This window comes from Cornus florida, unplaced genomic scaffold, assembly GCF_030987335.1.
Source record: "Cornus florida cultivar Cherokee Brave unplaced genomic scaffold, ASM3098733v1 CherokeeBrave_3.0.0_Hap2_Chr08, whole genome shotgun sequence".
NCBI lineage: Eukaryota > Viridiplantae > Streptophyta > Magnoliopsida > Cornales > Cornaceae > Cornus > Cornus florida.
The window spans coordinates 14,419,970-14,432,378 of record NW_026775578.1 but is presented as its reverse complement, the minus strand read 5'-3'; the positions used below and the strand labels follow the sequence as shown (position 1 = coordinate 14,432,378).

The 12,409-nt window shown below is 35.0% G+C and overlaps 1 protein-coding gene across 1 annotated transcript; it reads left to right on the top strand.

Moving 5' to 3' along the window:
* The first annotated feature begins 5,230 nt into the window (after positions 1 to 5,230).
* LOC132269531 (exonuclease V, chloroplastic-like) lies at positions 5,231 to 10,973 on the top strand. Its single transcript, XM_059770764.1, has 7 exons — positions 5,231 to 5,849; positions 7,392 to 7,496; positions 8,627 to 8,748; positions 9,410 to 9,559; positions 9,732 to 9,885; positions 10,123 to 10,199; positions 10,531 to 10,973. The coding sequence occupies exons 1-7, from the start codon at positions 5,436 to 5,438 to the stop codon at positions 10,742 to 10,744; spliced, it is 1,236 nt and encodes a 411-aa protein (XP_059626747.1). The 5' UTR covers positions 5,231 to 5,435; the 3' UTR covers positions 10,745 to 10,973.
* Positions 10,974 to 12,409: the final 1,436 nt, after the last annotated feature.

The following is a 12,409-nucleotide window of genomic DNA, read 5'->3' as shown; positions in this document are numbered from 1 at the left end:
ACATACTGGGGACGGTTTAGCTCAAAACGCATAAACCTAACCTAATGGATTAATGGAATGGATTGAAAGATATTGAATCCTAATTGTGACTAAATCAGATCAACTGTAACTAAGTTGGATGACTTCCTGGATTAATGGATGGTAGTTAAGTCATATTAACTGAATAAGTTGAGTGACTAATTAGTTGGTTTATTGTATGTCAGTTTAATAAATATTTGAACTACATATCCTGGTTTTGGACGGACTTTATATATATGTTTATGGTACCATGAGATAAGCTTGAGTCTCAGATTCATTGGTTAGGGTGCGTATATGCAGTGGATGCGTAGCTGGTTATAATAGGTTGAGGTGTACCCTGTTAGGTCTAGGTACTCATGTCCACTTTTGGGTGCGTTTTCGCATGTTGCCTTCTATTCAGGTTGAGACCCCCATTATAGACCAGTGAATGTTTCTTAGTGTGGATATATTTATATGTATGGACTAGATAGATATTGTAAGGTGTCTACGGTGTATCTGCGTATCGGGTCATTGTATGGATTGCAGTTAGATTAGGACTTGCTCGTGGGTCTGACCCACTCCTTTATTATTCTTGTCAGGTATCGGACGGTTCCAGCATTAGAGCTTGATCTTGCTTGTCGAGGACAATCTCACATTCATCTATATATGTAGGACTTCTCTTGAAGATTCCAGTTTAATTTTTTCTCAGTTTCAGTTCAGTTGAGATTTTCTTTAGGGGTCTATTAGTTGGATTCCCAAATTGTAACCTTGAAGGTTTTGGAGGATTGAGTTGATATTTTTATCGTTGGAGGATTTTATTTATATTTCTTTTGGTTTTCTTTATTTAAATTCCTAAATTTTTATTCTGTGTTCAATTTAAAATACTTAAATTGTTTGATATTCCCTCGGGTTTGGGCCTAGGCCTGATCAACCCGTGTCTCGGAACCGAGGGGTATCACATTTCATGTTATAAGTTTAAATTGATTATGTGGCTTATAATTATTTGTTTAACTTGATTTATTTGTTTTAAGTGAATTGTGTGCTTATGTGAAAATTAAATGTTAAATTAATTGATTTATCTGTTTAGTTAAAATTTTGTATTTATATGGACTTAAAGTAAATGTTAAATTAAATGTTTATTTCTATTTTTATTTTTCATGGAGTTGGGCATAGACAGTAGTGATAAACTAACCGTTTAGATCTCATGGACTATTTTGATAAGAGGGTAATTGGTACAGTTAATACCCATGGATGGTTATACATATATATATGGGTATATATGTACTAAGGGTTAGTTTAATTATTAATTATTATTAATGATTAAATTAATATTATTATTCATTATATATGTATAATATAGTTTTAGGGTTTTATTTACTTTTATGAAATCACGTGGGATAGTCGACTTATATAAATATTTATTTTATATTGTATTATATTTTAATTTTTCTTTCCATCGAACATAAGGTGTAAGTAGGATTAGAATTAGGTTTTGAATAAGCTTATATATATTAATGTTTTGTCTGCCAAGGGTTTAGAACCCTAGTCACGTATCAGTGGAGGCAGGGTAAAATACAGAGAGGTTTGAGAGAAACTGAGAAGATCAGTTGGGGTTTTGGCCGTAAATTGAAGGTTGGACCAAGGAGGAAGGAAGAGGGTCTGCTTGTGGATTCGAACCAGAGCAGTAGGAGGCTTGACGACAATCAGAGGTCGTCGGAAAGTCTAGGCAGAGGACAGTTAAATGTTTCAAACTGAAACCTTAAGAGGCAAGTTCTATTTCTTGCTCCTTCCCTTCGACTTGTATTCTGTGCATGCCTAGGTAGTCTCCAGGAATTTATTTGAATGTTAAATTAATTTTCTATATGTGTTTAATTTGATCTGGAACAATTCTTGATAATTTAAATTACATTGTCTAATCTTGAAGCATGTAGAATCGTTAATTGTTTTCATTGTTGTTAATAATGCAAACTGTTTTATATAAATTGTTGGGATGCTACTGGATACGGTTTAGACTCTTAGGTTCAGTATCAATGAAGAACAGAAAGTTGGAAGTGGTCGTAGATGAGGCAGAAGGAGCAGAACAGAAGGAAACGGGTTTAAGGCTCTCAGAAGGGGAGAGAGTCGACTCCATGGAAGTGGGAGCCGGCTCCCTCTTATGAAGAGCCGGCTCCAGGTGATGGGGAGCCGTCTCTCCCTTGTATAGAGCCGGCTCCATGGGTGGATAGAGTCTGCTCTCAAGTTTTGGGAGCAAACTCTCTTGTTTTAGTGCATTATGGAAGTAGTTAGGCACTGTTTGGATGATTTTGGTTTCCTGAACTATTTTGGGATATTAATGCGGGTTCTAAATATTAATTTCATGTGATATTAAAACCTCATATTGCATAATTTATACCTTTATGCTAATGGATTGAACAGTATGAAAGTTTAAACAATTTTGCATACTGTTAAAGGATATAAGGGATTTAATTGCTTAATTTTATTTTAGCAATTTAACGGACTGTAGCATGATTTAAAACCTTTTTTGGATGCATAATAGGGTCATATACTTATTAGATCTTATTATGCTTATTCTGGATGTTAATTAAAGAAATATTAAATTCTGTTCTGTCAATTACGTGAATGTTATTTTGGATTTTAATTGTGGAACCATTAAATTTTGTTCTGTTAATTACATGGATGTTATTCTGGATTTTAATTGTCAATTACATGGATATTGTGGATTGTATACACCGGTATGGGACGGTGGCATTTTAGGGACGGATTAGTTCAAAATACTAAGTCCTACCTACTCTGGAATAAGGGAATGGATTATAAAATTAAATCCTACTTATATTTAAGTCAGATCAGCTAAACAAGTTGAATGACTAACTGGATTACTTGCTACTTATATTTAAGTCAGATCAACTGAACAAGTTGAATAACTAACTGGGTTACTTATTACTTATATTAAGTCAAATCAACTGACCAAGTTGAATGACTAACGAGATTTCTTATGGATGAATATGATAGGATTTATATATATATGATTATAGTACCACGATATGAGCTTGGGTCTTAGGATCGATGGTTAAGGAGCATATATGCATTGGGATGCATAACTGGTTATAATGGTAGAGGTATACCCTGTTAGGTCTAGGTACTCATGCCCACCTCAGGTGCGTTTTGCATGTTGCCTTCTATTTAGGTTGAGACCCCTTTTGTAGTCCAGTGAGAGTCCCTTAGTGTGGATATATATATGTATGGACTAGATAGATATTGTTGAGTTATCTATGATGTATCTGCGTATCAGGTCTATGTTTGGATTGTAGTTAAAATAGAACTTGTTTGTGGGCCTGACCCACCATCATTTTTCAGGTATTCGTCAAGAGTAGGGATTGTTCGTGCTGAGCAGGGATCATCTTCTTCACTCGTCCGGATCGCGTTACTTAGGGGTTCATTTATGTTTTAGTTTTCTGATGTAGACAATTATAGCTGTTATTTATTTAGTTTTGGTTTTCCAGGGGTCCACAGAGTACGGATTCCCGGGTTGTATAAATTGGAGGATTACTTGTATCAGAGGAATTTGTTAATGAAAATTTATTCTGAGGTTTTATTAAAGGATTGTCATTTTAGTTTTCTTTTAGTCATTTATTTATTCCTGTTATCTATTTTGTACTCTGTGTTCAATTATTGTCATTTGTTTTGATATCCTCAGGTATTCAGGCGTGGGCCTAGCCAACCCGTATATGAAAATCCGTGGGTATCACGGGAGGGAACCCAAGTAGACCCAAAGTAGTCAACACAAAATCCCACCCAAGTGAGTCAAAAGCATTTCTCAAGTCAATCTTCATTGCACATCCAGAGGGAGAGAGGTTCCTATGATAACTTTGTAGAAGCTCCTGTGCAAGAAACACGGTCCCCAATATGTCTACCCTTCACAAAAGCATTTTGGCAAGGGTCAGTGATGGAGGGGAGGACTTGTTTTAGCTTATTGGCCAAGAGCTTAGCAATACATTTATAGATAGTATTGCAGCAAGAGATGGGTTGAAAATAATTAAGGGATGAGGGATTAGGGATTTTCGGGACAAGTACAATATAGGAGTGGTTGACCTCTCTGAGTAATCTTCCACTGACAAAGAAGTTCCTAACAGCACTAGTCACATCCCTACCAATTACAGGCCAAGCCATTTGATAAAAGTGAGCGTTGTAGCCATTTAGTCCTGGAGACTTATCTTTGCCAAAAGAGAAGAAACATACTTGGATCTCAGTGTCACTAGGAATTGTACAGAGCATTGGTAGAAATGTGGATGGGACTGTTTTAGTTATGAAAGGCTGCAGTGCATCTGAGCCAGGAAAAAAAGGTGGAAAGCTGCCTAATAAATTGTGGAAGTGTGCCACTGCCTCAGTAATCACAAGGTGCTCAGTTTCAATGGTGTCCCCATTAGCTGAGGTGAGACATGTTATTTTCTTCTTGTTGAGCTTGGAATTATAGACCTTGAAGAAAAAGCTTGTGTTACTATCTCCTTCATTCAGCCAACGGACCTTTACTTTTTGCTTGATGAAGTGTTCCTCAACAAGTGCAGAACTAGAGAGCTGAGCAATTAGATGTTTTTCCTGCTGCTTCAATTGTGTATCTCTAGGATTAGAATCAAGAAGTAGCTGGCAAGAAGCAAGAGCTTGTCTTGAGTGAGCCACCATTGTTGAGAACTGAGAGATCTCCATTCTGCATACCTGCTTTAAAGTCCCCTTGAGAGATTTAAGCTTCTGTATGACCTGAAACATTACATTTCCAGTAATAGGAGTGGACCAAACTTGCTCCACTGTAGAGAAAAACAAAGGATTAGTAGCCCATGCATTGATGCACCAGTGAGGCAGTGATATATGAATATGATTGATGGGGTTGTGTTTGGTGGGAGATGAAATCAGAGGGAGAGTGTGAATTTTAGAAAGAGAAACAAATGGGGTAATTTTGTCTTTTAAGTTTGATGATATTTTGGATTACAATGGATTTTTAAAATGGGGTAAAATTGTCATTTGACACATTTTTAACGGTAAAAGTGATCGAAAAATCATTTAGGGTCTAAGTGATATTAATAATCTCTTCATTTTTTTTTTATTGTTCTTAGCTTACACAGGAAGAAAGCAATCCACAAACTTTAAAGAGAGGTCCAATAATTAAGCTATCTTTTCCAAAGCAAAAAGGTGTTAAGATAGAAAGGAAGTAAGAAAAAACATATTGTTCTCACTCCAAACTTGTACACAAAGAAAAGAAATACTACTAGTATGGTTGAATACTTTAACGAGTATATTATATGGTATATACTTATTAAAAATGCCCATTCCAGTTCAACGGCTATTACACTCCGAAAGCTAAAAATTCGCAGTATGGCTTGCGTCTAAATCTTAAATCCGCGACAATTGCAACGGTCAGTTTAAAACTCGTGGTTGAATCGGACAAAATGACCGAGTCACCGACTCAGTCCCCTCCACCTCACCACACAACTACCGCCCACGACGACGACGAAACCGTCCCTCAGATCCCAATAGAGATCGTGAGCGAAGAAGTGATGGCTCTATACGAAGCTGCCTTTGCGGCCACTGGCTCTTCTCTCTCATCATCAACATCTTCTTCCTCTACGATGCTCTCTTCGTCCTCTCTCTTCTCTCCGACCCTGTTTCAGAGAAATGCGAGGTCGATCCAATCCATTACTCTGCTCTCCAAACGGAGGTTGTCTGATTGTAAAGGGACTACTAGTTTGGTTGGTGACATTGAGGACTTGGGTGGTGGTTCTAGGGGTGTCCCCGTCCCCAAGTCGTTGCTACATCAGTTCCGGAGGAAAAGAGGGTTGGCCGTCACTGACATCACTAAAACGGTATTAATTTTTCAATTAATTAATTTTACTGATAAATTGATACATGTTGTTTTAATTTGGGTTTTCGGAACTGGGTTTGTGTTCTTGTAGAATATGATCTTTTAATTCTGCTTGATTTTGTGAAGAAGAAGAAGAAAAAATTGTTTTTTCTGGTTGTTGGTTGTGTCGTGTGATTTTTTTTGGGACTTGTGTAATGGGCTTCATTTTTTTTTTTTTTTGAGCTAGACTTGGGCTATTATGTTTTCGAAAATATAAACTTTATTGAAAGCATCACAAGTTTCCTTCGAATTCCGTGTGCTGCACTGATTCGTAAATTCATTTAAGCGTAAAATATTTTTATTGTAAATTATTTTACATGTAAAATATTTTCAAGTGGTTGGTTAAATTCTGAAAAATATTTTTGTATGTAAAAGGTTTTACATATAAAATATTTTCAGAAAAAAACATTTTCCAATGTTTGGCTAAATTCTGAAAAATTCTTTTTTCTTTTAAAAAATGAAAATTTAAGTTAAATCAATGTAAGACGAGGAAAAAATGTTTTAGGATTTTTCTGTTTTAGCAAACATGACGTCTTTACTCATATCTCATTTTAGTTTTTGAGGTCTTTCCTGTGTGTGTTCTTGTATGTTCATTTTGACAAAAATTGATTTTTGTCTCTAGCCCATGTAAGAATGACTGAATGAAAATTGGAGTAGTCAAGTCATTCAGGGGACAAAAAAAAAAAAAAATTGTAGTAGTCTCATGGGCAGTAGTTTGTTTTGTTAGGTTTCACTATAAACTCCAAAACTGCTCAAGCTAACTATTGCAATGTTCATGCTTTGATTGTTGTACCTTCAATAATAAGAATGAATTTGAATTTTGATAGCATAGCAATAACCCGTTAACAATACAAAAATGTTTGTCTCATAATCTGAATTCTGACAACCGGATCCCCTTATGCTCCTTTGGCATATTCGTTGCCTAGCCCCATTGATGGACAACTTTTAATGCTGTATTTGGCAAAATTCAATCTCCTTTATTGATTTTCTCCTCATCCATTAACATATTCCGGGCCAGACCTACTTACATGGTTGGCACCCCTTTTACTTGAAAAACCATCTGTAACTGTGTTTAAATTTCAAGTTCTTAGTCAGATACTTGTCACAGCAGGGCTGCATTTACTAACAACCCTCAACACCAAACAGAATTATATGTTTTGGCAGTTTCAGACTCAAATTCAGTAGCATCTTTCCTTCAATGACTTCAATTCCTGCAGGACTTGAAAATTTGAATTTATAGCAGTCGTAAACTTGGTGATGGATTTGACCTTAATACTTTAACACCTTTCCTTGCATCACTTAATAATTCCTCAAGGCATCCTTACCCCTTCAATTTGTTTATGTCATTATGCTTTGTCTTAAAATATGTTTTTTTTTCCCTTCTATTGGAGTCTTTCTTAAACTTGAAACTTTAGGCATTCTCCGTCATGTAGGTACTTTCAGTTTAGTTCACGGAACTTGTAAAATTCATCTTATATTTATCCTTGTATGATGTCAATATTAGGAGTGGTGCGAAAAACAAATGGAGTTCTTTCTGAACTTTGGCAGGCCAAGAATTACTAAAGCAATAGAAGCAGGTAGGGCTCGTCATATACAGCTTGAAGAAGAGGTATACTTTTAAACTCTATATATCATTAAAATTCTGTTGTATGTGCCTGACTTTTTAACTATTTTTAAGGTCTATAGATCATTAAACTTGTTCTGTATGTGCATGCATTTTACCTACTATTGCCTTCCAGGGTATTGTCATAGCTTTTGGAATGGTTCCTTTGCTTCTTAATACTATGACTCGTTTATGAAAATTTTATCATCTTCCTGAAGTTAAACAAGCACTAAGCTAAGCTTGGTTTAGTTGTTCGCTACATCACCATTTATTTTGGTGAAATCGTGTTACTTATGTAATATTGGCCTAATAATATTTGCCTCTTACTTCCCAAAGGAAGGTCAGGAATTCAAATTTCAGAAAAGACAAGTGTGTGTGAGTACTAAAGGTGGCAATTTACGACACGACATGAGTTAAAAGGGTTTGGGTTTGGGTCATAAAAGGATCGACACGATTAACCCGTTTACTTAGCCGTGTCGGATTAGGGTTGAGGGGTTCAACCTGTGTAACCCGTTTTTGACTCATTTAATTCAACATGTTATAATCGTGAATATAACCTATGTAATATGTCACCTGTTTAAACCCAATTACTATGGATACTTATGTCATTTCAACATAAACCTTGTCTAAACCTTATGATTTTTCTTTTTATTTTGAATATTTGGGTTAATTATGACAATTTTTTTCTATTATTCAGTATTTGATTAAATATTAAATGTCTCGTTTTGATAAGCAGTCATTAAATGAGTTAACACATTTATCTGTTTAATAAACGGGTTGGGTTAGTGTTGAGGATTCTTGACACGATTATTAAATGGGTTGGGTTTGAATTTACATATTTAATATAATACCCTTACATCGACACGACACGAACACGACCCACAAACACGAAGTGCCACCCCTAGTGAGTACCAACTAGGAAAAAAAAAATTTTCTTCTTGCAAAAGTGATACTACTTTTCCAAGTGAATCTGTTGATGCAATTTTGTATTTTAAAGTCATGCTTCTAATAAATGAGCTCCATACATTTCCTGGGACAGGCAATCAAAGAGATGCTGTATTATGTTTGTTTCCAAATTTTTTTTTTTTTTTTTTCTTTACATCCTTTGAAATATTATTTTTCTCTCCTAATGGCAGGTTGTAAAAAGAATAAAAGTTTGTGTTGAGTCAAAAGAAGATGTATGGGCTGTAAAATTTATGAAGTTTATACTTGGTGCAAATCAATTATTGCTTGATGGATTAACACGCGAATTACCACTGTAAGTTGGTTATCGGGCTTTTAATATTCTTTTATCTTCAAGTTCCTCTTGTAGGCAATCTTTGTTACTGCATGCTAAGGATTAGGAACTGAATTGATTCATATTGTTGGGTTATATTACCCTGAACGTTGGGGCATGGAAAGTATAAGATGCTTATAAGAACAATAAAAGGGGTATGAGTCAAACTCTTACGTAACATATTGATCATTTATTCTGACATGGGTTTACTGCGTGTTGGTTTGTAATAAGCTTGGTTGTGATATTGTGCTAGTACTTTTATGTACTAAAGAAAAATATTTACCAACTTTACTTGTGGATTTTTACCTACAACTTATTCAAATGAGTCTGAAATACATTTGATCTATTCGGTACTGTTTTCTACTGTGCTCTTTTGGGTTACTTTTATAATAAAATTCTTTGGGAGAGAGTGAAAGAACTAAAGAGAAATTTATAAAATGGAACATCTTTCTTTCTATGAAGTGACAGAATTTTAGAACATAAACTGCTATAACTTTTTCCCTTTCTAAAATTTGATGAGAGAGAGATGATGTTTATATGTCTGTTTTCGGGCTTGCGGCTTCACTTTTTTCACTTGTTCTTGTTTCATCCCTCCCCCCTCCACTCTCTTGATTGGAATTGGGGCTTTCTTGTTCTTAACCAGAATCGGCTTTGTAAAAGGTGTATGGATGGTGGGAGTGATTGATGAAATCCGAATGCCTGTCACAGAAAACGAAAGAAATCCAATATTAGTAGAGACGAAAACTCGTGTGCAAGCGACAATTCCATCTGAACCACAGCGAAGAAATGGAAGGTAGGTTCTCATGGTTTCTGTTTTATTCCGTTGATAAGATATTGGTACTAATACGTAGGACTTTTTTCTAGAAACATAATTAGCCCTGTTCTCCTTTTAGCCAGGTATATTTTATTTGTCTGAGATAAAATGAGAATTTCATGAATTATGAAGTCAACATTTGTTTTGGCAGGCTTCAATTAATGTGCTACAAGTATTTGTGGGACAATTTGGTTTCTGATCACTTCCCCTCCAGGCAATTTTTTGAGTCCTTTACTTTGAACCCCCATTACATTTTATCCAAAGAAATCAGAGAGAACACTTCCAATTCAGGCTTTCCGGCAGAGGTAAAATTATCTCTTCATCCCAAATTGTCCATTTATGGATTTATGTTATTTCCTCCACGTGCATGTAAACAGATCCCTTCCATACAACACAAAACACACAATATGTATGTGTGTGTGTGGAAAGACGAAAAAAAAGATTTACCTTCTCCATTTATAGATATGTAGCCATTCCACATCATGCTTTTTACTCAGTTTATCCCATAAAGTCATGCTATATAGTTAGTATTGCCTTTGCAGACCCTTGATGATCTAGTGAGGTACTTCAGGAATACGTGGTGCATGTTGCCTCCTGCTCATGACCAGCTACTATTGAGGTGAGTACAAAGTTTAAGGGTAGAGATAATTCTTTTACTTATTCCCGCATTCCTCTTAACAGTTTTTGGGATTTCTGCATTGCTGGAATGCTTTCATGGCATACTAAGATATTGTGCATATAAGTTAGAACCCGTCTTTTTAAACATCGTCGTCCTCCTTGCCTTTATCCCGCACAAACGGGGTTAGCAAAATGTTTATGCATGTGTATTGTAATTAGAGTAGCTTTGGACATTTCAACTTTCAAGTAAGTAGCTCAAAAAGTTTTGTTGTAGCTTATTTCTTCAAAATCCACACTGATTTACAAGAACATTATTTGGTTTTGTCTGATAGATATGAATTCCAAGAAGATCAGTCATTGCTTGGCGAAGATCAGTTTGCTTATGATTCTGATTGGCTCAATGGTCAAATTCAGTGTTCTCTTGAGTTCTGGCAGGGAGAGCGAAAAGCCAATTACACACCTGAGGAGGAGCGTTGGAAATGCAAATTTTGTGAGTTTGCAGAAGTCTGTCCAGCAAATATCAGCCGCCACGATACACCAACTTAAAAAAAAAAAAACACATGTATTATTATAAACAAGCTTCTTTGTGGCATGTTCACTAACTGGATAGGTTAGCTAGTTGTGTAGGATCATGTATTGTTATTATTATTATTTATGTAACAAGCCTCTTTTGTAGACTTTGATGATTCATTGTTGTAAGAGTTTATCATTAACCATGAATTTTATTTTGTATGTAATTTTCAAGTAATAATATTAATTATGTTGCCTTCGCTCATGTATTTATTATATTTATGTTGTATAGGCTGTGAAATTCATTCTTCGGAAAAGAAAAAAGGAACCAAGGAGTATTAACTATAACTTTTTAAATTGTAACCTGAGCAATGTCTGGGATGCTTGTGATATTATATTATCTTTTGCATGCTACAAATTTCTTGCCATTGGGGTCTGATACATGAATTTTTTATTTCTATTTTTTCGCTTCTTTTTTTTTATTACAAGTTCTCTCTCCTATTTTCAGAATTATTCCTTTCAGAATTTGATACCAGTATACTACTTTCTATTCAAATTGCTTTATGTAACCATTATGATTTTATAATAAACTGTTTGTATAGTTTCTCTCCACATCCTCCTTTCCCCTATACTTTTTTCATACCAGTATCCTACTTTTTCTACCACTGAGGTTAGGAGTATTCTTTTCTCCAGTTTTATTTTTATTTTTTATTTTTTTATTTATTTTTTTTTTTTTCGAGATTCTGTGTTGAACTGATAGTTTGCTGCTCAAGTCAGTAAAGCATCATTCTGCATCATTTTTATAGAGATTTCAATTGAACTCAATAAAACTAAAGCATTCTTTTCTGCGAATAACAATCATGGTAACTTTGTACAATATAACACCAAACACAATAACACTTACCTTTATTTGAATTGACAATCTTTCTACCCTAAGCCGTGATGAATATAAATAAGAATTAGAATGTTCATATAAAGAAGACTGAAACCATCAAACCATGGAACAACGTTCACCACAGTTTTATGGATTTACTATTACCAAGCAATGCAAGTTAAACCATGATCCAGGAACGCAAAAAGGAAAGCAGTGAAAGTATTGTTGGAAAACATATGCTTAGTATGATATTTAAGACATAACAAACCTTATATTAATATGTCATTAGATAATTAATAATATGATAAAAAATAATTAATTAAAATAATTAATTAAATATGCAAATTAAAACAATAAATTAAAAAATAAAATAAAGAACCTGAACCGAGACTAGTATTGAATACTATGTTCTTAAGACAATTTACGCCCCGCATGGTGCTGACGGACTCTATGACGTTTGTCTCCCAGGATACAACAGTCTACATTCATCAGTAGCAGCACTTCAAACTCGTGAATACGACGAACCTCCTCCGTGTAATACTCGCTCTGACTCAAAAAATGCATCTATACTATATAAATAATGAATTGGGTGCAATTCGAAACAAATGGCTCGGACCAAATTTAATATGGCTCGATGAAATTTGATTAGGGTCTAAGTGGCTCGGACCACTTGACCTATGGTTTGAACCCACTTGGGTTAGGTTCAAGTCTAGAGAGAGAGAGAGAAGGAAATGAATTGAACGAATTGCAAATGGCAGCCCAATAGGTGTATTTATAGAAATATGTGTTTTTTCGGATTGGATGTGTCTCTTCATCATTGGACACAA

What these genes read in the sequence shown, in the direction of transcription:
- LOC132269531 (XM_059770764.1), top strand. Translation starts at nt 5,436, where the DNA reads ATGACCGAGTCACCGACTCAGTCCCCTCCACCTCACCACACAACTACC. An exon ending in ATATACAGCTTGAAGAAGAG is followed by an intron (nt 7,497 to 8,626) that starts GTATACTTTTAA and finishes TCCTAATGGCAG; the next exon opens with GTTGTAAAAAGAATAAAAGT. An exon ending in TTAACACGCGAATTACCACT is followed by an intron (nt 8,749 to 9,409) that starts GTAAGTTGGTTA and finishes GTTCTTAACCAG; the next exon opens with AATCGGCTTTGTAAAAGGTG.